Here is a 27162-nt window from a genome sequence, read left to right as displayed (position 1 = left end):
TTTGAAGCAAACACAGTTTTAAGGCTTTTTCATTCTAGAAAAGAGGAATAATAATTAAAAAATATAATTTTAAACACGATTTAGAAAAGTTTTTAATTCACTCTCTACAATGCTACTGTCTGCATCTGGAAATGAACTAATAAAACCAGGATTTCAGCTGCCATGAACACAATGAGAAAATAAAAGGTCATTCTTTTTCCCACTTATGGAAACATTAACCAGGAGCTGAGTTCATGTTTTCATTTTAGCATAGACACTGTTCCAGTGACCAAACAGGAAAAGGGAATACACAAATTCTGAAGCAGCATTCAGTAACCAATAATAATTTGCTTTCCTAAACTTCCTAGCTTAAATTTTGCCCAGTTTTAAAACCAATGTCAGTATCTCTTGTAAACACACTGGTTTACTAGAGCAAAGAACACAGGGAAAGAGGTGAAAGATCCATTAAAAAGAATATTCTGCACAAGCTTTCCTAAATATTCCATCATGCAGAAGAATTTCTAACATTTCTTGAAAAACACCACTGTAAAATTGGTACTTAAAGCTGAATGTGTGGAGATTAAATAAAAATATTAAAATTTGCCATCAAAATTGAAGAGATGTTGGACATGCTGCAAAATCTTATTGTATCAAATATTATTTTTTACAGGTGTGATTTACACAAAAGAGCCTAATTTAGACAGAGAGACCAAGTCAACGTATGAGATTGTTGTTCAAGCCAAAGATGCTCCGGGTTTCTCTGGGGATTCCAGCACAGCCACGGTGATCATCGCTTTGTCCGACATCAACGACAACTTCCCAGTGTTCAAACACCGTGAGTGCCACACAGCCCCTGAACCCCCCTGGAGCCAGGGCTGGCACAAGCACGAGTTCAGCTCATGGTCCTGCACAATTCAGCTTTCCTTAAAAATGGCCAAAATAACTTTGCATCTTAAGAAGCTCTTCTGTGTTTCAGCCAGAGCCACTTTTCCTGGGCAATGCACACCTAGAGCAGAAAACAAAAAACCAGTATTAATTTCATCCCTTTGCTAAAGATCTTGACAATCTGGGGTATTATTTATGCTTTCACATGTCTTAGAGATATATGATGCTAAATTCTCAATTAAATATTTTTATGTGCATCTGTCAAGTAAGAACAGTTTTAACTGAGTCCTAGCTTTCATGTACACACCCCTCATGTATTTTTCTTTTTTTTTAACAGCATCATTTCACTTTAAAGTTCCTGAAAACATTTCAGTAGGAGGAGAAGTTGGCAGAGTCAAAGTAGAAGATATTGATGAACCACAGCACAGAAATACAAGATACAGCTTTATCCAAGGAGAGTTCAGGGACACCTTTGACATTGTAGCAAATCCATACACAAATGAAGGAATCTTTAGGCCAAAGAAGGTACTTTTCCCCATAACAAAAATGATTATTGTGATTTTCCATGTGTAACAAGTGATTTTTTTGGTTTAGAACTAGCAGCAGGAAAAAATGGAAATGCATGAAAGCCAGCATGAAATATATTGATCCTGAACAGCAGCTCTCCAAGCTCTGGGAGAAGAAGACCTGGTGATTTCTAGTAGTTTTCAACCTCCAGACCTGAAAAACTCCAGAATTACTGCAGAGGGCAGTGGGGGCTGTGTCAGATATTCAGGTTAGGTGCTTTGGTTCCTCTCCAACTTCAAGTGGTTGGATGCTTCAAAGAGGCAGTGATTTAAGAGTTCAACCAACTGGCCAAGTCAAAGAATCCTTCCCTTCTGAAGCCCACCTGAAACCAAAGCAGAAAAGGTGAACAAGTCCACCTGACCTCCTTTGTAAAAGTATCTTTGCAGTTTGGCATTTGCTCCAATCCGAGCCACAGCTCCCTTACTTTCCTCAGGGTAAGGAAAGAGCTTTTTTTTAAGAGCTTCCCCACTAATTTCTTATGTCTTTAAGACTCTCCAAAGCCTTTATTAGGGTATGTCCTTTGGTTTTTAAAATTCTCAAATGCACATTATTTGTACCAAGGGACTGCTGCAGAGCATTGCCAAACCAAGACTTCATCGATTTCATTGACTTGCTGTTAAAAAAAAAGAGGAGAGAAGACTATAAATCAGCTCCTGTAATCCTCAGATTGACAGGAATGTGTTTTTCCCTTCCAAATGCCTCTCTGTAACTGCTAAGACTAGAAATGTCATTAAGAAGAGAAAACTTTCAGGAAAAACAGTACCAAGGATTTCAAGACTGGCGGTAAAATCCTTGGCTGTGGACACACTGGGTATGAGCAGCTGTCCTTCACAGGGTGCAGCTCTTCTCCAACCTCCCAGGACTGGGGAATGCAGCACCTGCCCAGAGGAGGAGCAGTCACAGACCCCACACACCCTCCCTGAGGGATTTGGAACCAGCTCTTCCTCCAGCACACAGTGGGCAAAGTTCACCCTGTTTTCAATGTAAATTTGGCCATGCATATGTCATAATTTTAAATACAAAGCCATGTGAGATAAAATGTCAGCTGCTGGAGAAGTCCCATCATTTCCCCTTGCAATGTCTACCCAAAGGGGAAAACAAGAGTCACCATAACTGCTGTGTATCTCAGTGTTTTTAGAATCTCAGGTGGTAGAACAAAGGAAACTTTGAAAGGAGTATTTCTTACTGCCCAAGCTCCTGGCCTTCCTCCCATTGTGTGATTCCTTTTGTAGTCTCAGGCAAGGGGAAAAACAAGGAAGAGGATGTCATTTATCACTGAATGCCCCAGCTGTCAGCCAGTGCAGATCTGCCTTGAGTGCCTTCAGAACACAAAGCACAGCCAAGAGGAGAATCTCTTCCCCAGACTTTGGGGGACAAGAGCTCACCAAGTTTTAGTAGTTGCACATTATAAAAAGACAAGTATTTAACCCAAAAGAAAATTATTTTGCCTTAAACTACTGAATGAATCTGTTCCACACCAGAGGTACCTTAAGCCATGCTACGGTAGAGAAGTTCAGCTGGGAAATGCTCTCCCATGGGTCCAGCCAAGATGAAATTTGGTAACATTGCCAAACATGAAGTAGAGCACAGATCTTAAATCTGCACAGAGAGCAAATCAAAGTTTGCTTAGACATCACCAGTGAAAGGATATCTAACTGTCTTTTTGTTTTTAGCCCCTGGACTTTGAAACAGTGTCAGAATACAGATTTAGCATCGAGGCCACAGACCCCACCGTGAACCTTCGGCATTTCAAACCCGGCAACCCGCGGAGCATCGCGACCGTCACCATCCAGGTCACCGACGTGGACGAGCCTCCTGTCTTCACCAAACTCCCCTACGAATTCAAAGTCAGGGAAAACCACGCAGAAGTGAAAACACTCGGCTCAGTTCATGCTGAGGACCCCGACGCAGCTAAACGGAAAATCAGGTAAGACAACACCAGCTTTAACAATTCTATTTGAAAGTGCAGAATCCATTAATAGCACCAAAAATTTGACAAAGAACCCAGTCTTTGGCCCTATTTTTTTAGAATCTGCATGCCAAACAAAACAAAACAAAACAAAACAAAAAAACAATTTACTTTTCCCAGCACTGCAGCCATGGATATATATATATATATATATATGCTCACTAAAAGCTGAACATAAATTTCATTTACCCGTGTCATTACCACATGGACTTACTAATAAAACATTTGCACATTTAGGGAAAAAAATATAAACTTGGACATTTTTACATGGTTATAATTTATTGTTATATTTTTTATTGTAAAAGCTGTCTCAATCATTTGTTTAGAGAAGAAAATAGACTTCTGAAAGAGCAAAGTACAATAATATGGAAACTCTTCCAACAGATGTATTTCACTCTCACAGCTTGCATAGTTTTAGGGCAATATTCTCAGCCCTCTTGGTCAAGATATTAATGTAATTTGTCACACAAGAACTCTCTGACCTTCCTCTGAGAAGAAATGAAATGAAACCAGCTGTGCATTGACATATCTTGTTTTAAACAAAATCCAGATATATTCAGCGTAGAGCAAATCCTAATGGAGACTACGTCAGGGTATCCAATAATGGAGTTATTCAACTTCCCAAGCCTCTGGACAGAGAATTCAGCTCCTCATACAACATCACTGTGGCAGCTGTGGAGATCCTTGAAGATGGTAAGTGCCACCTATTTCCCAGTTTGAAAGAAATCTGGGTACACCTCTTCAGCAGGGCTGTCAAAAAGGAAAGGCACAACCTGACAACCTGTTCCTGCTGAGCTAGGAATGAAAGGAGTGCTTCAAGATTTGCATCATCATCTTCCCAATCAAACAAGTCCCTGCAAATAGGTCAGAGATCATTTTAAGATTTGACCCCTGGCTTTGCTCAGCTCCAGGGAGGCAGGCTGGTCCCAGCCTGGTTTGATATTTCACAGTGTAGACATGGCCTGTTCTGTGCCTGCTGCTTTAGTGCCAGAGAACAATGCTCAATCCATCAGCATGCAGTGGGAAGAATCAGGAAGCCATAATCTACTGTCATTTTACTTCTGAAAGATCCTTTATGATTTAACCACTATGAGAGGTTTTAGGGAAATGTCTAAATCTCAGAGGAAAAGTTTCAGTTATGATGGAGCCAGAAAATCTTCATCTTGTGGGAGGCACAGAAGGGCACAAGGCGTGGGAAGGGGAGCTCAGCCAGCACTGGGACTCCAGGCTGTGACCTGTCCTCGCTGTCATTCCAGGCCGGCTTTCCGACAGAGAGTCACACGCCCACGTCCACGTCATCGTTGATGATGTAAATGATAATGCCCCAGAACTTGTTTCTCCTGAGGAACCCCGAGTGTGTGAAAATGCTGCACCTGGAAAGGTGAGACAGGGAGAGCATTTCCCTGACACCTGAATTACTTACTGTTTGTCAGCTCGAGTGAAAGATGTCTTTTAATAAAAGTGAGTCTCAGTTGTCATGCCAAAACACCTGATCATTTCACTGATTTCCAAAACATCAGTGGTTAGGAATATCTCTTAAGGATATTGCACTGTTGGAATATGGACTTCTATCTGCTTGCACACATGGGCTGCACTGCTCCTTTCCCCCCAGGCTCTCACATCTGTGTATTAACAGCTGAGCCATGAAGGACAGTCAAGCTTTGCACATCAACAATCAGCAACTCAGTTCTATCACACAAGTGCTTGAATGTGATACTGAGGAGGAAACCATTTCAGAGTAGTAAGAGAAACATTGCTGCATGGAACATTATTTTGTAGTCACAGAGTGCATGGATCTGCACATCCAGACTGTTACTACTTGGCACAGTGTTGGTATTTCGGATCTATGTGTTTGGCCTCAGACACAAGTGTTCAGCCCATACTGTAATATTTGCTTGATTAAGACACTTTGAGTCATGGTTTAGGGGAGGTACTCCCAAGTTTAGTGTATTTAGGATGGAGAGGAGATCTGGAAGCACAAAAGGGAAACATCATGGGCTGAGATAAGAACAATTTACTGGAAACAGCAATGAGATAAGAAAATTAACAATAATAGCAACTATATAAATAACAGAAATATATATATATATAGAATAAAATAGAGAGAGTGCAGAGCAGCCAGAGCACCCAACGTGCTCCCTCTGGCTCCGTACGAGCATTATCCCACCACTCCTGCTCAAATAGAGTGAACCCTTTCTCCAGGAAGAGAGTCCCTTTCCTCTCCCAGAAATGACATGAGGTGTTCAAGAATAACCACTGTGCCCCCTCCCAGCTACTGGCCAGAGCCAGGACACTTTGTCACTGCCTAAACTATCTGATAAAACACACAAAGTATTAATTTCAATTTAGTTTAATTTATAAAATACCTTTGGTATATAACCAGACACATTTTTTTGTATTTTATACATCTAATGTACATCAGGTTGAAGATTTCAAAACCCAAGTATGTCCTTCAGGCATGGCAGTCTCAAAGGCACTCCAAGAATGACAGTCACACCTCAGAGTAGGCTGAGGACTTCAGATTACACCATCTTAGACAATTCAACAAGCCATATGTCTTTAAAAATGAGGCTTTTTTCATGCTTTCATTACACAAAATTTGAAGAGGCAAAACTGATCTTTTTGAAGACCCACAAAGAAAAACTGAAACTGAAAAACTTGAAGAGGAGTACCCTGAGATGACTGTGTCCTGCCCTGAAACTGAAGGGTTACACAGGACACACAGCCCTGCTCAAACACTCCACATGCTTTATCACTGGAGGCAATGTACACTGAAAACTGTGACCTCTTCCATCCTTGCAGGTGATTGTTAGGATTTCAGCTGTTGACAAGGATGAAACATCACCCAGAGGTTTCTTCAGATACTCACTGGCCACAGAAGACAGCAACTTCTCCCTGATTGAGAACTACGGTAGTGTAACCCTGCAATGCCCTTCCTCAGCTGCCCAGAGCAGGACCCCAGGGCTCGGGGAAGAAAAGCTGCAGCACTGACCTGTGGCTGGGCTAGCTGAGCTAAATAACTCTTTATTTTTAAAGGTTCAACATACTGAAAAAAAAAGTATGTTTAATGAAACCAAAGTTTCACTGGGTTCCTGAAAGGCTGGCACTAAGGGGAAGAGGCAGCAGCTGACTGGTAATATGTGAGGACAATCTGGTGGAGATTATCACCTAATGGATGTCCTTTCTTCTTCCAGACAACACGGCTAACATCACTGTCAAATACGGACAGTTCAATCGGGAACTTGCCAAATTCCACTACCTGCCTGTCCTCATCTCAGACAACGGCGACCCCGACCTCACCAGCACAAACACCCTGCTCATCAGTGTCTGCAAGTGCAACGAGAAAGGCAACTTCACCTTCTGTGAGGAGAGGGCAAAGCAGGTTGGCGTCAGCATACAAGCACTGGTGGCAATTTTCATCTGCATCTTCACAATCATTGGTGCGTATCTGACTTTTGGAATGCTCTCTGTAGTGCAGCGTGAGGATTGTTTTGTTCTTTCTTTAGCTGAGATGTACAAAAGCTTTGTGGCTATGAAATGGTCATGAAGCCAGAAATGCTGTACCTATTTGATTCATCTCACATGCTCTTCCTCTCTGGCCTGTTACAACAGCTTCAGCTGCAAAGCTGCTCGCTCCTCTAGACAGGCTGTTACACTCATGTATAATATACTTGATTTACTGGTACCAGCCTCATACACAGCTATAAAACAGGAAATTTGGGCTGGGGCAATAACAACAGGATTCCAGGTTCCTACGGCAGAACTAGTCTGGAAACCCTTGAAGCAGTACAGTGAACATAAATACATTTGTAACAAGTCATCAGACCAGTACCTGTTTGCTGTATTTGAAATCTGTCAGAGAAGGCTGAGTACCTTTTCCTTGCCTGAGAACTGGCCTGTTTTACAAGTACCACATAAGCATCTGATGCTTGGCATTAAGAGTTCTAGACAGTAGTTGATTCAATGACCTTGTGACATCAGGTATTTGTACTTGTGATTCCGGCTCAAGAGTCAGGGGGACAATCTCTGTCCAGAGTGAACTCCTTCAAGAAATCCTACAGTTAAATAGAAATTTTAATAATAAATATATGTTAAAAAAACACTCAAAAAAACCCCACTTCAGACTACGTTGCATATCTCAAATGCAATTTGTTTTAGTGTCTTACTTCTCTATTCACACATGCTCATCTAAGTTTCCTTTTCAGTAATTGTGCTGCTGATTCTGCTGAGAAAGAGGCACAAGAAGGACCTGAGTGGGCTCGGGAGGAGTGTGGCAGAGATCCACGAGCAGCTGGTCACCTACGATGAGGAGGGCGGGGGTGAGATGGACACCACCAGCTACGACGTGTCCGTGCTCAACTCCGTCCGCAAGAACGGCCTCAAGGCAGAGGCCGCTCCCTCTCCGTATGCACAGGTCCAGAAACCTCCTGGGGACATCCCCCCTGGAGCTGGGGGCATGGAGATGATGATTGAGGTGAAGAAGGATGAGGCTGACAACGACAGGGATTTGCTGCCCTACGACACCCTGCACATCTATGGCTACGAAGGCGCCGAGTCCATCGCGGAGTCCCTCAGCTCTCTGGGCTCGGGCTCCTCAGACTCAGACATTGACTATGACTTTCTCAATGACTGGGGACCCAGGTTCAAGATGTTAGCTGAGCTGTATGGATCAGAAGCAAGTGAAGATTTTGTGTATTAAGCTCAAACTAGCCATGAGTTTCCCCCCTCCCGCTAGAGGTAGACACCAAGAGACTGCCAGTGGCCAGTGAGGAACTCACAGCTCTTCCCTCAAGGATTTCAAACAGGCATGGAAAAAAACCTGCAGTAGGTTAAAAACACACAGAGATCACCTCTATTAACGTCCTCACTAACATTCATTTTTTGCCCCAAAATTCCTGCTCACTGATGTGCTCAAGTCTTCCAGGACACACCTCCTCTCCCCATCTTCCCCACTTCTCCTGGTTTTGCCCCCAGTTTCTCCCTCAATCCTCTCCTCCTGTGCTGTTTCCATCCACATGCATCCAAGGTCACCCTCCATTGGGAAGGGATGTTTTAACCCCCCTGGATCTCCAGCTGGCTGCTTTGCCTGCCCCTTTTGCAACATCTTTATTGATATTCCACACTTATGCTCACCCAGCAGAAGAGAGGAGGAACATATGGTCTATCACTTAGTATTAGAAATTATTCCATTACTCTCAAAAAGAAACATTATTTTTTTTATTTCCCTTCTATTAATTATTTTTGCTTTATAGCCTTCTACTACATCTATGAGTTACTCAAGATAAAATTAGACAGGCTTTTTAGACACACAATCTGGTTTCATCTGTCATTTTTAACAGCCTGATGACAATTTCAGGCACATTTCTGGCATGGTAGAATTCGCTCTAGCTAGCAGCAAAATTGTTTTTTCTGTCTGTAAGTAGGATCTCAGTGTTACTCAATGGAACATATCCTGCAGGGCAGAAAATGTGGAGATCGGGGGAATGTCAAGACTCCAACACTGTAAATCTCTCTAGATGGAAACACAGATCTCTCTAGATTTCTAAAGAGGTTGAATAGGGGGTTTATTCAGCATAATTAAAGCAATAGCATTTTTTCAGGGACAAAATATGAAGGGCCTCATTACTGTGAAACTGTTGTGCTTTTTTTTCTAAGCAGGTACTGTAAAAGGATTATTTTCCACCTAGGAAAATACTGTAGACTCCCAAACCAGAATGCTACACACCCACACACTGGGCTGCTTAAAAGCACCATAAATGTAAGGCAGGTTTGGAGCTGCAGCCACCATGTCTCTGGAAAGGGACTGTGCTCAGTTTCCCACCTGGTGAAGAGCCACAGAATGACCAGAATGAAACTTCCCACATTGGAAGGGACCCAGCTAAACAGATTTTGGGAAATGCAGGTCCCTTGGGACCATGGCCTGTCTCTGGCTTGCAGCAATGAAGACTCCTGTTGCCTCCAACAGGAACAGAGCCCTACTACACAGATCCTCCACTGTGCAGGATCTGTGCTGGAGCTGTATGTATTAGTTTAGTTGATTTGATTATTTAAATCTGGTAGCTAACCAAATAATACTAAATTTCTTTTTTTCTTAAACAAATATAGTGGAACTTTGCAAATTTGCTTTTTACTTGTTCACATCATCTCCAATTCACACTCCCTTCCCACAGAGTGTTTTCTTGGCAGGAAATAACAATGCACAATAATGGTCTCACACTGCTCCTCACTGCTGTAAAAAGTTGTCCAATGTAATACTTGGCTGGACTCTAATACAACATCAACAATGCAATCACTCAGATTTTCAAATATGAACTAAAAGAAAACTGAGAATTCTGTCCATTGGTGAAATGGACCCTATCCTTTGTTTTTAAAAAGTACATTTTGGGGTGACAGCCTTGGTTTTATTTTGAATGGGCTCATTCTCTTTTGCTCAATCCAGCCAGCAGTATGTGCTCTAGAGGTTCCACTTATTTGTGTATTATAAAGAATGCTAACTAATAATACTCACAGTTTAAGGATTTTTTTCTCTACCTGTGGTATTGGCTATCAGCAGGTAAAGTTAGTTAGGAAATGATTTAGTGCAGTAAGTCAAGTACTTTGGTAGGTATCAGCCAGATTCTATTACCTGGAATTGCTGTTTTTAAGCCTGATTTTTTTTAAAGTTTTTTTAAGGAACACTGTATCCATTTCCAATGTATATGATGTTTGCACTGGACGGTTTCTTTTTATATTCCTGTACTGTATTATGTTGTTTTTTACTACATAAAAGCCAATCTCAAGTTTGGATTTTCTGCACATTAATGAGTTCCACTCAGGAGACAATATCAGCCTTTGTGCCCCAGTGAACCCAGCCATAAAAACCCTCCAAGTGAGCCCAGCCTAGGCACCACCTCACCCAAGAACTTTCTGTAAAGGCAGTTTTCTCCCTCTCCTTACCCAGCTGTCGGCAGAAAAAAGCCCCAGCAGGGCAGCTGGGAAGGATGGACCCTGCTGGGCCCTGCGGAGCCCTGCCGGACCCTGAGGGGCCCTGCTGGACGGTGCTGGACCCTGCTAGGCCCTGCTGGACCCTGCCAGTGCTGCAGGCCCCGTCCCAGGCCCAGCAGAGCTCTGGGTGTCAGCAGCCGGCCATCAGCGTGGCTCTGAACCACCCCCAGCCTCTGCCTGTTTTCCTGCCATGCCAGGGAGCCCCAGCCATGCTCAGCACAGCCCCGGGGGATTTGGGAATGGGATCAACGGGAGCCCAGGCTGAGGCCTGCCCAGCCCCCTTCCCTGTCCTGCTCCCCCGGACTGGGGACAGAACCCGTGCAGAGCCTGAACCCGTGCAGAACCTGAACCTGTGCAAAACCCCCTGGGGTACAGAACCTGTACAGAACCTGAACCTGTGCAGAACCCATACAGATCCTGAACCTGTGCAGAACCCACATAGAACCTGAACCTGTGTAGAACCCGTACAGAACCTGAACCCGTGCAGAACACTCTGGGCTGGAGAACATGTACAGAACACTCCAGGGTACAGAACCTGTGCAGAACCCGTAAAGAACCTGAACCTGTTCAGAACCCCCTGGGGTAGAGAACCTGAACTTGTGCAGAACCTGTACAGAACCCATACAGAACCTGAACCTGTGCAGAACCAGAACCTGTGCAGAACACCCTGAGGTACAGAATCTCTACATAACCTGAACCTGTGCAGAACACCCTGAGGTACAGAACCTGTGCAGAACACCCTGAGGTACAGAACCTGAACCTGTACAGAATCCCCTGGGTACAGAACCTGTACAGAACACTCTGGGGTACAGAACCCTCCGGCTTCCTCAGGACTGGCACAGGACAGACACAACAAAACACACCGGTGCCAGAAAATAAAATCACCCCTACATTTGCTGCTTTAGGCAGCACAGCTCCCCACCTTCTCTTTTTGCTGCTGCTAATGATTACCCCAATATATTCCCAAGATTAATCTAGCTCTTCACAAAAGATCACATCCATTTTCCCCAGATATGGCACTTATAATTTACAAAGCCCAGAATAAAGAAAAAAAGTTCAATTCCTTCACTACTAATTGCCATGAGCAAACGCCAGATCAAACACACTTTAGCACAAGTTGTATTAAAAACACAATAGATGTGCTAATTATCTTATAATGAAATGCATTTTTCCATAGAAAGAATTTGATTAAAAAGCTACTTGCAACTTGTGGGAGAGAATCTCACAAAGGTTTTCATTATTCATTTAATTAATATGCACTTTAATCTCTTATCCCTAAAAATATATCATAAATTATTATTTTATTACATTCAGATCCAGAAGTTCATGCCATTTAATAAAGGGTTTTTTACTCCCACCCCATTAGAACTTTTTATGAAGTAATGGCTTGTGATGAGAATCCTTGATATGTATCAAAGCAGCAATGAAAAGCTGTTTGAATGTGAACACCTGGCCCACAGTGGCACATCCCAGGTAGGGCAGGTGAGCTAAGGTCCTCTTATCAAGGCAAATTTACACCAGTCAGAGAAAGAAAGAACAATTCTATGATTTGTTATCCTATTGCAGTCCAGTGCTACTGCTACAACAAACCCAGTGAAAACATAAGGATTGGTTACCAGAGGAAAATCAAATATTCATTTCTGAGCTCTTTTTCTTCAAGAAGTGCATTGTTCTTTTCCTCCTTTCAGCCACAAGGGCTTGGAACAGCCCCAGGAGGGCCCAGCCAGCCTGGCAGTGACATCTGCCCTGCACAGGAATTGTCACCCTGCCAGGACTGACTGCAGGGGACAGCCTGCAAAGCCTCACTGGTTTTTGGAGATCAGAGTTCAGGGTACAGATCCACCTCTATACATTTATTTTACATCTTTTCACTCCCTAACATATGTCACATGCAGGGAAAATGCTCTGGTGGCAGTAAATATGGTGATGTACTCTCTTATTTGGCTAGAAATAATAGTTACACTTATTATATTTCAGGTGAGGTTAGGACAAAAATAAATAATCATCATCCTTTCTGACCTATTCTCCCTTTTTTCTTCTTCTTCCTTTTTTTTTTTTTTTTTTTTTTTTTTTGAGAAATGTTTCAAGTTTGAGAGAATAAGAAATAAAACTCTGTTGGCTTTACTTCACAAACTTTCTGGAATTAAATACATCACCAAGGTGATATCTTTCTCATTGAAATCTTCCCATTTCACAGTCTTAATGTACCACAAGTCATGAAGTCTTACCAGGAAATGAATAAGAGTCTGATCAGATCACAGTGGAAGATTTAGGCTGAATCTTGTCCATAGAAAAAACACAAGAGAAAACAAAACAGCAAAGACATTCTTTCAGGCTGCATCAGAAAATAAGGAAAATAAAACAATACCAGAAAAATGCTTTTATGAGCAATAAACATGCACAGATCTCACCTTCCTGACTTTGTTCCTGCCTGACCTAAAGGAAAAGGGAAAACCAGCAGTTCCTTCCATTTATCCTCAGTGAGGAGCTGTCCCACCTGCTTCCCCTCAAGACTTTCTTGATTGATCCAGTTAACCCCTTCAGCAATGCCACAATCAGTCAGAAATCTCTGCAACTCTTTAATTCCTCATTAAAGAAGGAAAGCCACTGCTCTGGGTGAAGTCACCATGACAAAGCAGGACAGAGCTCCCCAGGCAGACACATCCAGCAAACACAACCCCAGTGAGGTTTGCCAAAACGTCAGAATCAGCTGGGCTGCAAATGGTCCCAGGAGCTCTCGTGGCAGCCTCAGGAGCCCAAAGCCTGTCCTGCAGTGCTCCTCCAGAGCAGAGCCTTCCCACAGGGGGAGGGTCAAAGGCAGCCCCAGTGCCCCCTCTGCTCTGCCCCAGATGGGGCTGGGCACCATGAGCTGCTCTGCACTGGGGCAGTGCAAGGAGCCCGAAACACAATTCCCAGGTCCAGCATTCAAAAATGGCTTTTCTCAACAGCTGTCCTGGCTGAAATTCAGAGCAAACCTGAAGAACCTAAAAATGCCAAAGGCCTAAGCTGCACTTGGTGTGTCCCACAGCACTGATGTGTGGAATCCCTGGCACTGCAGGGAACTTGAGCCTGGTCCCTGCTCTCAGCACCGGGACACTGCCCTCCATCCCCGCTCCTGGAACACTGCCCTTTATCCTGGGATCCCGACCTTGGCCCCAGCACACCCCTGCACCCCGTGTCCCTGCTCTCAGCATCAGGACACTGCCCTCAGACCCGGGACACTGCCCTTTATCCCGTATCTCTGCTCCCGGGACACTGCCTCCTAGTCTTTATCCCTGCCCGCGGACACTGCCCTTTATTCCCTTATTCCTTTTTTCCTTTATTCCTTTATCCGTGCCCGCGCACACTGCCCTTTATTCCCTTATTCCTTTTTTCCTTTATTCCTTTATCCGTGCCCGCGCACACTGCCCTTTATTCCCTTATTCCTTTATCCCTGTATCCGTTTTATCCCGACACATTCCGCGGCCCCGCCGCAGCAGCGCGGGCTGCAATGACCGCCGGTGGCCGCCAGGTGGTGCCCGAGGGCAGCGCTGGGCACGGCCGCGCCCGGCGCTTCCCGATGGATCCGCCATGGATCCCCCATGGATCCCGCATGGAGCCCATAGATCCCCACGGATTCCCCACTGATCCCCCATGGATTCCCCATGGATCCCGCATTGATCCCACATAGATCCCCCATGGATTCCCCATGGATCCGCATGGAGCCCCACTGATCCCCCATGGATCCCTCATGGACCCCCCATGGATTCCCCATGGATCCCCCATGGATGCCCCATGGATCCCCCATTAATCTCAGATGGATCCCCCATGGATTCCCAATTGATCCCAGATGGATCTCCTATGTATTCATGATGGATCCCCATTCATCTCCCATGGATCCCCCATGGATCCCCCGTGGATTTCCCATGGATTCCAAATAGACCCCCACTTACCCCCCATAGATTCCTGATGGATCCCCCATGAATTCCAGATGGATCCCCCATGGATTCCCAATGGATCCCCATGGATTCCCCATGGATTCCCAGTTGACCCCTCATGGATCCCCCATGGATCCCCAGTTGACCCCTCATGGATCCCTGCTGGATCCCTGGTGGCTGCCTGCTGCATTCCCACTGCTGGATGCCCACTCAGCTTCCCTCTGCATCACCTCACACCGACCACAGTCAGAGAAATCAGTGATGCCCCAAAGGTCATTCCATCCATTCATTCTTTAGCGCTGACTCCACAAGAATTCTCAGACATTTGTGGAAGCCATGGAGGCTGCAAGGCTTGGATTTCTGCAGGAAAAGGCAGAGATTCGTTCAGGCAGCAGTTCAGGCAGGCATTAAGGGCAAGGGAAGGGCTCTGGGGAGGATGCCACCTCCAGATGTCTCCTTCAATCAACCTCGGCCCAGACCATCCTCCCTGGGGCACGTTTGCCTGTTTGCCAGGAGGAGTCAGCACCAAATCCTGCTACTTTGTCACACAACACCGCTATCTGGTGTGGGTGATGATGATGTCCAACCCTACTTCTCTAGAATATTCTCTTTCCAAACCAAACTACAACTACTAAACAGGATTTTTCTAAAGCAACACCAAATAATTTTTATCTTTGGGGAGTCTTGGTTCTGTTTTGCCTTGAATGAGAACATTTGTTTTTACAAGCACACACCTTATCCACTAGTTCACAATTTGTTAATTATTTCTATGTTACAACCAGTACTTTCCCAAGTTGCCACAGAAACAAAGCAGTAACAAAAATGTACCAGGAATCTTCCAGTGATCGCCTAAAAGTTGGAAGTATTCACAGAAATCCTGTCACACAATTACAGATTAATAACTACCTGCAAGTCAAAGACTTCTTGCAAGTGGGCCTAGTTCAGCAAGTTAATCAGCCTCCATCCTCTCTCCTGCACAGATTACTGCAGCCCTGCTGATCCAGCAGCTCTGCCAAGCCCTCTGGAGAGAGCACAGTGGGAGAGGCTGGCTCTGCCTTCGGGATCCAGATTACCTGCAGGCCACCAGAACCAACTCCAGCTGGTCAGCCACAAAGAACAACAGCAAACACCCAGGTCAGCTTAAGATCTGTTTGTGACATTTCACTGGGCTGAGGTAAGGACAAAGGTGACAAATTAATTGACTGTGCACACTGACAGTGTGTCCCAAACAGCCCTGTACAGCAAGCAGGATGCAAAAGGCAGAGGAAAGAGGAACAGCAGCAGGTGAATTTGTAGGTCAAAAACAGGAGAGGGGGAAAATGTTATTTCTCCCTCTGATCCAAAAAGTTCTGCTGTACACAAGTAGCAAATTCCCTGTGAGCAGAGCCAACCTGGAGGGACACAGCTCCCCATGGCTCAGCAGAGCCTGAGGAGCCACCTCAGCCTGCTCAGCTCACACCTCTGCTGGCCCCCAGATCCCATCCTGCCCCCTGCTCCTCTCTGCCCCCAGAGTGTCCAGGCCCCAGTGACCAGCACCCTGCCAGATCCACCCTGACCAGGTCCTACCCTGACCAGGTCCCACCCTGCCAGATCCACCCTGCCAGATCCACCCTGCCAGAGCAGCAGCTGCCAGCAGTCAGGGTTCCCCCAGAGCTGCTGTCCTGGCACAGTGACAGCACAGGTGACACCTCCAGCCTGGCAGCAGGTCCTGCCCCTGGCTGGCAGCCTGGGCTTGCTCCAAGGCCACCAAGGGCAGGTTATTTGCACACACTCCCTGCAGCTGGGCTCTGCCATGCCTTGGAGCACAGCCTTCCTGGCCAAGGAATTCCTGCTGGAGCAGGAGAGAGGATGGATAACGATGGATGATGTGAGTGTGTGACATAGCTGGGGAGGACAAGAAACTCTTCTCTGTGCCACCCAGCTGGGCAAGAGCCATCCACATGGACACTGAATCTGCCCAAATGTCACTGCTGGCTGCTCCAGCTCTGGGGCTGGGTGAGCTCCCACTCCTGCAGCGTTTTGCCCTTGCAGACACAAGCAGGGCCCTGCTCTCCATGGATTTCTGAGCCTGGGAACGACCTGAGTTCTGCAATTGCAGCCAGGTGAGGACCCAGAGCAGCAAAACCCACAGCCTTTGTCACCAGTGCAGCCAGGACAAGGCTCAGATGGCCATGGCCAGTCCTGGTGCCTCCTAGAACTCAACAGCAACTGCCAGCACAAGCAGAAGGCCAGGCTAGCAGGGATCCACCACGAAACTCAGCTGTGGGAAAGAGCTGGCACAAAGGAATACACCTGGAAAGCCAAGGGATAAACACTGGGCAATCAGAAGTGCCAGGTGGCATGCTGGCAAGAAAACCATTTTGTCACAGTGTTTACTTAGCAGTGCCCACTGTCACCGGCCTGAGAAATCACATCTTGAACAGCCTCAGATCTGCCCCTCGGGGCCTGCCTGGGCCTGGCAAAACTGCTGCTCAAGCCAGGCACAGAAATCACTTGGGGGAGGTCAAAGATTAAACCCTTCCAGAAGGGCGATAAAAGAGCAACCAGCCCCCTCTTCTTCCGTCACTGGAAGAGCTTTGAGTTAGCTGGAAATCTCAGTGATTCTCTTCAATCCTGGTAAAACAATCTTCGCCATTAATGCCTTCCTATAAATGGGTGGTTAAGCATTAACCCTCATCAGAACTGGGCTTTTTGGATTTCATCACCACTTCTGGATTTTCGTGCACACCATACAAGCACTGGGCAGCAGACAAGGCTGCCTGTGGGCAGGGCTGTGTGACCCCTCTGCTGTCACATCAGTCACTCCTGAGGGGAGTGGAAGCAGCACACAGCCTTCCAGGAGAGGGGGATCTGGCAGAACATTAAATGGTGACCAAACTGACTATGCCAAGCTGGCTGCCTTGGTATTTTAGGAGGCAATTAGGAGCTATAAACACCATGCACTAATAAAGCAAGAGCTTTAATTTTGGCAAGAGCAGAGCTTGGGGCTTGTACCCTTGCTGTGACACAGATTTCCTTCCCATCTCAGGTACATCATGTAGGCCAATTTTTGCTGTTTCACATCAAGTGCTCAAAGTGGAATTCCCTTCTGAAAGGCCCTTCCCCTTCCTGTGCCACAGGAGCCACACAGACACACTACAAGGGTTAGTTAACACACACCAAAGCATCCTGAATAAGGAATTTCTCTTACATTTACTCATTTTACAGATGAAAGTTTTAGTACCACTCATCATTTTAAAGCAATTTCCAGGCACAAGAGAATTTTGCAAAAGATCTACAAAAACCTGTAAGACACCCTTCCCTGCACATATTTACAGCTCTGCATGTCATATACAGCATTATTCCACTGCAATTAACAGAGAACCTACAGCACAACACAGGAGGGGAACCTGCACCTCACAGGTCCCTGTGACCGAGGGTGAGGGGTAACAGTTCACATCAGGGAGTGTTAGAACAAGGCAACCACACACACATCTGGAAGTTAAAATTACTGTCTTAGGCCTTTATAATCCATGGCATAGCCACAAAGAGTATTTGCAGCATGCAGAAAACACTGGTGAGAAATAAAGTTATTTTTATGAGATGCTAAACATATGAACAACACACCTCATATGGCTCTGTATGGGATGGAAAAATATTTACTTTTAGTCAAGGGATTCAAGTTTCAGTGCCTTTTCACTCCTTTGATTCTGCCTCTAAGAATCATGTTTATCTTAGCCATTTGTAGTACTCACACAAGACCTTTAGTGCAGCTGTCCAAATCACCCTTTTTCAAACCACAATAAATAACCAACACTCACCTGTTTTTCTTGCATGACTAAGACTATTTTTTTTTAATTATTTCTACCCAGCTCTGATATTCTCAACCCCCAGGTTCAGAGGCCTTCTGTGATTTTCCTGTCCTCCTCTAACCACAGCACAACTATTTCATCCTGCAGGAATAAGTCTCTTAGTGAACTCAAAAATATATGTTGGCTATACTGGTGTTCAGATGCTCATTTTCCCACACAGGACAGCCTGCAAGGAGTCCACATGGCCACAGGCCTCTGGAATAAATACAAATATATAAATATATAACTCTACACAGCTCTGATTTGAGCAAGGCTCCACCATTAGGGGAGCACAGTTTCACATCATGATGTTTGGACAAATGTTAAATCACAGCACAGCAGATTGCAAGCGCCAAATGAAGATCTGAGAGCTGAGTTATAGGGCCCTGAAGATGGGTTAGGCTCAGAAATGCTGGTGGAATTACAGAGATTCTGCTGTATGGAGCTCTGCTGGGCAAGGTTATTCCAGTCCTTTCAAGAATGCTTTGCTGCAATGGGAACAGCCTGGGCTGCAGCAGCAGGTTTGCAACATAGAGAACATTACAGCAGCAGATCTTATTCCTTCCAATAAACTAATTTCAAAAGATTTTTTTTTCTGCTGATCCGCCTATCACTTGTCCTCATCTCTAGAGAGCACAAATGCCTTTTTTTCTGCTATTTTCAGTTAGTTGTGATTTTCAGATTCAGTTTGGAGGAGCTTCATTCAATATCAAGTAAGTATTTTCTTTTCACATATTTCATTTATTTGAAGAAACTGAAGGTTTCCTACTGAATGCTGTGCATGTGATTGCACTGTACCTAGGAAACTTTTCCCTTGCTAAGTATCAAAAAGCTGCAACACTTATCCTACCTGGGAGTCTGAGAAAATGGAACTCCCACCAGATATTTCCACAGAAGCAGCCAAAGGAAGGAATAAGACAGAATGAGTGGAGGGTATCAAGAGAAACACATTTCCCAGCCATGACATCAGGCAGTGGTGTGAGAAACGATGCTCACTTTTAAAATTTTAAAGGTTTATTAAACCTTACCAAAATACAACAAAAGGACTGAATAAGGAAAAATTACAGCACTGAGAGCATGGAATAAACCACCCTGTGCTCATCTACAAAATGTATGCGATGCCTTGTGAAGGCTGACCTAGAACGGAGACTGGACAGAGCTAAAGAATAAAGTTGGGATTTGTTAAAAGGTCTCAACGGATCCACCTTGGGCAGCACAGCCCAAAATGGTCACAAAATGCATGACCGGTCATGGGGTTTCTCACTTTTATAAGTTCTGCTCCATTTGTATATTGGAGCTAATTGCCCAATTACAGCTTTAGCCTATTAAGTCCCATCCTGCTTCTTTTCCTCTCTTCAGCCCATGTTGTTTGTGCTCTTGGGCCTGAGATTTGGACTGGCTGCCCTTGGTCCCCAGCTAGAGCAGGAATTGCTTTGTCTCCCTACTCTGTGCAGACAGCTCACCATCCCCTAATATGAAACCTAGACTAACACACTAAAGCAGAATAGAATTTGAAAAATATAAAAGTTAAAACCTGAGGCCCCACCTTTTATACCTCTAGCTCCTCCTAAAGTCTTGTCAGTCAACTCCTTCCTTGCTGTCCAGGGGGGGAGATCACTGTCTTACACATTGATTTGAGGTCAGGTGGTTGGTAGTAACAGGCCAACCCTCCCCAAATGCTCCTGTGTGCCCAAGGCCATCCCATGATAACAATGCAAGGGGGAGGACACATTGCAGTAACACACCTATACATCTACAAAACTTCTCTTAACATACACACAATGTTCACCCCTTAACTGTGAGAGCAAACATCCCATTACTCATCTATAACAGTGTGAGGCCAAAACAGAATGAGCCCTCTCTTCTGAGAACACAGTTTGTGCTTGCTCAGCTTGGAGTGTGTTATCCCTTCATCCCATCTTCCCAAACTGGGAACTGTTCCCTCCACACAGGCCCTCAGCACCTTTCTCTGCCCTTACACCCCAACCTTTTCCAAACAAGAGCCCAAACCCCTCTCCTTGTTGCACTGTACCCATCTCAATGAACATCATCAGGTTCCTACCTGAATTAATTAAATCTGGTTTGTTTTTCTACATTCCACAGAAAGAGACACTCCCTACAGCTGAAGAATGGCAGCAGAGTGACAGGGAAGCCCTGCCCTCTTTGGCCACATCAGATCCCCAGAGTCAGTGACAGCAGCACCTGATCAGAGCCTCCCAGCACAGATTTGACCTGCAGAGAGCAGATCTTTTCAGTGTCCATCAGCATTAATGTTCCAATTGACTCATCTTCAAAGGCAAGACATGATCCAAGCCAATTTGTACACAAACCTTCTCATCAACTGTCTGCATTTATCCTCAGACTCTTAATGCCATGGTTCAGTATTAAGACATTTTGTTTAATTCCATCTCTAGCTACAGCTGTTCTAAGATTCTGATTTTTTCTCACAAGTAATCCTGTTTTTCACCTAACAACCTAGAGCTCTATCAAAAAAAAAAAAAGTGGACTATCAGCTCAACTAACTGCTTATTTTTTAATACAGCATTCCAAAACATAAGTGATGACTGTGGGGCTATAAATATATATCTATACCTAAGGAGTAAGTAAGGTCATATCACTTGAATTTTTCTTAACTTAGCAAAATACAGCAAAAATACATTATTCATATAGTAGGTTGTCTTGTATCTTGATGCACCTTTTTTTTCATTAGCAATTAATTCCACTCAATGGCAGGACGACAAATTTCATAAACTGATCACTTCAGTGAGGATTTCTCAGTGAATTAATGGGGCTTAGCAGTCTTTATGTAATAAAACTTGGAAAATTGAATGTCAAACACAAAGGTGTACTTTTCCTGTGCCTTGTGTAAACTTCTAAAACTGTATGCAATCCCACTTAACAATGCCTGGTTTCCCTCTCTCTGGTGCCCATTTCAAGGCCTCCCAGGGAAGCACCATGCAATTCCCAAATCCAAGTCCACATACAGAGCCCCTTGAGGGTGGGTGGACTCTGTAAATAGATCTCTTCAAAGCAGCACTAATCCCTTTCCAGCAATAAATTCCCCTTCTTTAGTCCCAATTCCCACAGGGCTGTGTCTGCACCATTTAAATGCAGCCAAATTTTGGTCTCCAGCAAGGGCAAGATCTGCACCCAGCCCCTCACATGGGGCAACTAAAGGGGGAAAAAAGGAAGAACATGTACAGAAAGACATAAGTGGGTGGGATGCATTTTCATTTTGCTGCCAGTTTGTCATAGACGGGTAGAAGAATTAGAAAAGCCTTATGAAATCAGGCCTCACTCTGCTAAAATTGCCAAAGCTGGCCTGGCTTTTCTTCTAAGTGCAGCTCACAAGCAATTTGCAAGTTCCCATGTGAAGCCATTTTGAAAATGAGAAGTTCCTTTAACACAACAATCTATTCTGAGGGTGAAAAACAAATGCACCTGTGTAAACAATAAGATTTGTCCCATAAGAACCCACAAAGGAAAAACGTAAACATATCTAGAGTGAGAGAAAATTTGATAGAAAACAGCTCTTACTGGCCAATGAACTGAGTTTCACTGTACTGCTGACCAATTAGGTTTAGCACAGTCCCTTCTGATATTTCCTACAAATATGAGCTCTATGAATAAAGAATTGGCTTTTTTATGAAGAAAAGGGAGTCTTGGCTGATTTATTCCAACACCTGGTGACCCTGTAGATGTGATAGACACGAGACGAACAGGCTGTTGTGAAAGAAGAAGGTGAAACGAGCCAAGCTGACCGCAGGACCGGGCAGCGAGAAGGGATTTAGAGATGGAATATACAAGGTGATGAAAGGAAGATTGCAGCCGGCCTCAAGCCAGCTGCAGGATCAGCACAAACAGAAATCCAAGCAGCAAATTTACAAATAGCAAAAGGCTATGGCTACAGCAGGATCAGCGCGGAACAAACAAAGACCAGAGCCGGCTGTGAAGCGGAACGTGGACGGGGAGCACACAGGGCCACAGACAGCGTGGAACACACAGAGAAAAACACAACGTGTGCTAGGAGAACAGAACTGCGGGTCACAGAACGCAAACACAGCCAAAGGAGAGTTGCAGAAGGTGAGGCAGCCTAAGAGTTGCCTAGGAGAGAAGGGCCCAGCAAGTCATGGGGACAACAGTCTCAAGAACAGGGGTGAGTGAGTGGTCAAGAACTGGAAAGTATGCTAAGGTGTGGGGAAATAAGTCTTAGAATAGAACTGTGAGAAATGACTGCTCACTTTTTAAAATTTTATTAACCTCTAACAAAAACTATCACAAAAGGACTAAATAAGGAAAAATTACAGTGCTGGGAGCCCCGTGACTACCAGCCACGTCCTCATCTTCAAGATGGATGCTCTGCCTTTTACACTTCTAGCTCCTCCTAAAGTCTTGCAGGCAGCTCCTTCCTTGCTGTCGAGTGGTAGATAGAGATCACTTTACATCTTGGTCAGAGGTCAGGTGTTACTATAGTACCAGACCAACCCTCACAAATGCCCCGACTACCAAGGCCATCCCATAATAAAGCAGGGTGGGAGGACACTTTACAGTAACATAACTATACATCCACAAAAACTTCTCTTATCATACACCTCATGTTCACCACTTAACAGTGAGAGCCAACTATCTCATTACTCATCTGTAACAGAACCATGACATGGAAATGGCACACGGGAGCAGCAACCATGTGGAAACCTGAGTGTCACGGAAAGAAAGCCAAACTGTGAGTTAAAAGAGGCAATATGTGTTGGGAAAAGAGAGAGAAAGTACAGTAAGTATGTGCTGATACCTTTGTTACTGTGTTGTGTGGTCCAGGGGCCTGTCCCTGATTTAGCTAATGTATTTAGTGGAGCCTGAGCCTACACTCTGGTTCCAGGACAGTGCCTGTGTGTGTGTCCCTGGGTGCGGATTCTCCGGAGTACACAGCCCCTGGGTCAGTCATTTTCCCTTCTATCCCAGGGCCAGACATGGTGGTAGGGGTGGTGAGAGTCAAATCTCATGGAGAAACATAGAACCAGGACCCTGGAACCAGAACTTAGCTGCGTGCTCTTGCAGAATTACCTCTGGCGCAATTCAGTTACCCGCGCAGGTGGCGTGGACAGGCGGCACAGGGCCAGCGAGCTGCCACTCTCTGGGAACGGTGGTGACTGCAGGGGTAGCGTGGCAGCCATCCGAGCAGGCCTCGTCCTCCAGCAGAACTTGTAAACTGAAGGACCAGCAGAGGCCAGACAGTATTTTTGTAGCAAAGATTCTTTCTGGCCCCAGCGGCTCCCCTGGGGCTTGCTCCCTCAGGCAGCAGTCCGCCATGGAACTCACAGACTCCAAAGCAGAAGAGGAGAGCCATGGGCACTTTGCGCCTTTCTAGCATTTTCTACATTTGTCTTTTGGTATTTTTTCCCTTACAGTGTGCAGTTTTTAGGGTTTGTTTTTTATTGCCTCTTCCCCTCCTCTTTTTCAACTGCAAGTGTTTTAGGGGGGAGAACAGAGATGCAGCGGCACAGGATGGAGCCATGGAGTTTTCCCTTCCCTAGCTGGCACAGGGTGGCACAGGGTGGCTCAGCGCCTTCCCCCCCTTTCTGGGGCAGTGCCTGCCCATCACTTAGGACTGGCTGATCTATATTTAATTGCTGTTCATCTAAGAGACCTGTTGTAGATATGGGGCAGCACGGCAGGCCTCCCCCCACCCTGCCCCGGCGTGCTGCTCGGCCACTGCAGCTCTGCTCCTTTTTAGGGTTTGGGGATTTTTTTGCTTGTTTTTTGGTTTTGGGGGGTTTTTTAATGAGACACAAACTGTGTCTCATTAAAACAGTAAAGGAAAACAATACGCAGGAATAAAAGCTCCAGATACATAGCACTTATTAATTATGAAGCTGTTGCTGATCTTGGAAAAACATTTGAGAATCCATGACCAAACATTCAGCCTTAAATTTTGAGAGAAAAGGAGGGAACAGCCATGACCTACCAAGTAATTGCACACTACAGCACATAAAACTGTACTACTTAATACATATTTCCATGAACTTTTTGTGAAACTCTGATTGCAGAGTATCATTGACGAATCTTTTGTCCTTTTTTGTCTCATATATCCCCTTGGGACAGTTCTTGAAGACAACATCATCATCATCCCACCTCCTTTTAACTTTGAAGTTTTCCTGAGACTGTGCTGGCCCAGTAAGGTTCAGCAGTTGGTTACTACTCAGAATGTTCTCCATCCAAAGTCTTTCTTCTTCAGCCTTTTGCTCTTGCTCCTTTCAAGCTTGTCCTTCAGCTCATTCTTTCTTGGTTTTTTCCATTTCAGTCAGAAGAGCTGCAGTGTCATCATCATCATCACTGTTTTCCAAGTCCTTGTCTTCATCATCTTCACCACTTCATCATCTTCATCAGTAAGAGGATCATCTGCATCAAGATTTTCCACAGGAATTTGGTCTAGCCGAGGCTTCTTAGACACAGAAGATGGTGTTGTATCTTCTCTGGTTGGTCTGTTTCTGTTCTTTTCTCTTGCAGCAACTCGTTCTCTCCCCTCTTCGATTGACTCCCTGGCTTCATACTGGCTGCAGTATGGTCTCTTCCTCTCATCTAACTGCTTGATTTCTTTGATGTGGAAAAGTCAAGCCTCTTCAGCATTTAGAGCCTTTTTTTAGTTTTTCTTGCTTCTTTTTCTCTTTACCCTCACTGTCAGAATTTGAGCTTTTCTTGTGCTTCTTTTTTTTCCTCTTTCTGTTTCTCTTAGTGGACCTCCATCAGTGTTTTGGGTTTGTCATGTGTTCTTCCTCTTCAGGCTGCTCTTCCATTAACTTGCCTCTCCATTAGCAATTTCTTTCCCACCTTCTCCTGTACAGTAGGAGTACTTGACAAAGGAGTGACAGCACTTGTAACCCCACTTGCCATCTTTCCAGTATGAACCCCAAATGTATGTATGGTTGTTGATCTTCACATCCTCTTCATACTTAGGACAAGCAATAGCTTTCTCCTGTCCTTTGATGACTGTTCCACACCTAGAATACTCCACATAATCTTCTGTTGGAGCAAACAGCAGCTCACCTGGGGGGACATATAAATGTTCTTGTCCTCCACACTTCTCTAGGATGCTTTCTTTCTGCTGAGCCTTGAAATCTTCTTTTTTCACTTTGAAAGATTTATAAAGAAGCTGTAATTTTGTAGGGTCCACTTGAAGATGAACTCCAGAGCCTTTGTCACAAGCCTCCCCGGCAAACAGCTGAGTCTGTGCCATTGAAATGGCGTCGCCTGTGCAGCAAACAAAGTTGTCACCTGCATAACCAACTTATCTGGATTCTTGCCTGTGTTGGCATAAGGGTTCTCCCTCATTGCTCTTGATTTGGGATCATAATAAGTAGAGTTTGGATCTAGATTCCTCAAGTATTTAGCAGTATCTTCCCAAATACGTAAATTTCAGACTGCGATGCATCTTTTAGAGTCAAAGTTCTGCCCAGGCATATCAACGTCATCTGTGTATTTGTCTTCACCTTCACTGTTATGATCTCTTTCTGTCTGTGAATTTGATTCCTCTTCTCCCCACTGGTGTCTTGGGAAGTTCATTTGCTCCTGCTTCCCTGATGCCAACTCCTCCTGAAGCTTCTGTGCTTTCAGTGCACATTTGGCCAAATCAACCTTGGAATATTCCTCAACAATTTTCATGTGCTCCTCTGTGATGTGAGTTTACTGATTTGATAATAGGCATTATTCATAAGATGTTATTACTGTACTTGTAGTTAGCTTCCTATATCCTTTAACATCTTTGTGTAATTATCTAAAAGACATGTGTCATTTCAGGAGCCTTCTTTCTTGTTCTCTAGCTGTTTATGCGTCTCTTAGATCAGGTTAGCTCTCTGGCTAGTCCCTGCACTGGCTCTACGGTTTGACCCAATGCTGTTTCATAATTTTAAGTATTTTTCGGAATTCCAAGAAAATATTCTTGAGCTTTGTTGCAAGCCTCCTCCAAACTGTTAGTCTTGTGGTTTTTCCCAGTTATTGTTACAGAAGCACTCCAGCAGTTTGCTGTGTTTGAAGCATCTCTATCCTGAAGAAAACTTCAGAGTTATCCAACTACTAGATGGTTTGATTAGTCTTTAACCCCAAGGCCTTTACTCATAACTGCTATTCTTAAGAGCCTTGTTTTAAAACGTGTTTAGGGAATTCCCTCCCAGTTGGAGCTTGGGTGGTGGCCAGGCCTTGGCTCTACCTGGATGGAGAATTTGCCATTAAATCCAAATGTTTTCTGCATCAAAACTAGATTCAGGTCACTTTGACTTGGCAATTTGACCCTTTATATGTGACAGCTAAACCTATTTTTATAGTGAGCTTGGGAATTATTATCTGAAAATAATTATCCAAGCCCTCACTAAATTGAGGTTTGTCAGCTGTTCTCAGACTCTGGGATGATGGTACAGTATTTCAGAGATTCCTAATTGCCTAATTTCACATGTATTATTAATTATGTGTATTATCTGAAATATTCTTAATTGTTGTACCTGACTTATTCCTGATTTCTGTCAGTTTATTGTTCACTACATGTATTGTTTTGCCTTGATGTTTCTTCATGCTCATAACCAAAGACATGCATCTCCTTTTACAAAAACAAAAAGAAGGGGAATTTAGTGCCTTAAGAACATCCAAATAATGTAATATGATCATCAAATCTAAATCCCAATTGAGTGTGCCACAGCAAAGCCTAATTGATTCATTGACTTCAAGAGAGGGTGTGCTTGTGTTTTATCATCAGCAGGTTCAAAGCAGTCCCTGTTCATTCAATCAGACACTGATCACCTCTGAGAAAATGAGTCCCTGTGGAAAGAGAAATAACCTAATCACCTTGCAGCCCTCATGGCCAGAACAGGAACAGAAGTAGGACTGCCAAGACACAGCTGTGTCTGGAAACTTGCAGAAGCAATTTGCCAACAAAAGGCTCATGTCATCATCATGGGACAGTGCTCCTACTAATCTCCTTCAGTTATTCCCTGTCCAGGACCCAGGAGGACATTCAGTGATGTCAAAGATCAACACTTCCAGCTAA

General features: G+C 44.6%; 1 protein-coding gene, 2 long non-coding RNA genes and 1 pseudogene across 6 annotated transcripts in view; 2 read left to right on the top strand and 2 right to left on the bottom strand.

The window, feature by feature from the left end:
* The window catches only part of CDH5 (cadherin 5), a 28596-nt gene extending 18410 nt beyond the window's left edge, over positions 1-10186 (top strand). The window contains exons 5-12 of the mRNA XM_064387048.1: positions 650-814; positions 1202-1389; positions 3105-3358; positions 3951-4093; positions 4657-4781; positions 6203-6311; positions 6595-6840; positions 7606-10186. Coding sequence (XP_064243118.1) covers positions 650-814; positions 1202-1389; positions 3105-3358; positions 3951-4093; positions 4657-4781; positions 6203-6311; positions 6595-6840; positions 7606-8099 — 1724 coding nt within the window. The 3' untranslated portion in view covers positions 8100-10186. The remainder of the gene's footprint in view (positions 1-649; positions 815-1201; positions 1390-3104; positions 3359-3950; positions 4094-4656; positions 4782-6202; positions 6312-6594; positions 6841-7605) is intronic.
* Positions 68-12858, bottom strand: LOC135279584 (uncharacterized). 3 transcript variants are annotated; one of them, XR_010346797.1, is made up of 5 exons: positions 12796-12858; positions 12613-12664; positions 7233-7455; positions 1585-3342; positions 68-985 (listed from the first exon to the last, which is right to left on the bottom strand). It is a non-coding gene; the product is annotated as an uncharacterized LOC135279584 (long non-coding RNA). The 3 variants fall into 3 exon arrangements; XR_010346798.1 differs by lacking the exons at positions 68-985; positions 1585-3342 and adding an exon at positions 4163-4773; XR_010346796.1 differs by lacking the exons at positions 1585-3342; positions 12613-12664; positions 12796-12858 and adding an exon at positions 10337-10444 and having other exon boundaries at positions 620-985.
* Positions 10696-27078, top strand: LOC135279587 (uncharacterized). 2 transcript variants are annotated; one of them, XR_010346802.1, is made up of 5 exons: positions 10696-11129; positions 15282-15435; positions 20235-22287; positions 22780-22902; positions 26875-27078. It is a non-coding gene; the product is annotated as an uncharacterized LOC135279587 (long non-coding RNA). The 2 variants fall into 2 exon arrangements; XR_010346801.1 differs by having other exon boundaries at positions 26872-27078.
* On the bottom strand, positions 24154-25805 carry LOC135279582 (pre-mRNA-splicing factor SLU7-like; annotated as a pseudogene).
* Positions 27079-27162: the final 84 nt, after the last annotated feature.

This window comes from Passer domesticus, chromosome 12 (genome assembly GCF_036417665.1).
Source record: "Passer domesticus isolate bPasDom1 chromosome 12, bPasDom1.hap1, whole genome shotgun sequence".
Taxonomy (NCBI): Eukaryota; Metazoa; Chordata; class Aves; order Passeriformes; family Passeridae; genus Passer; species Passer domesticus.
This window is presented reverse-complemented; position numbering and strand designations above follow the sequence as displayed.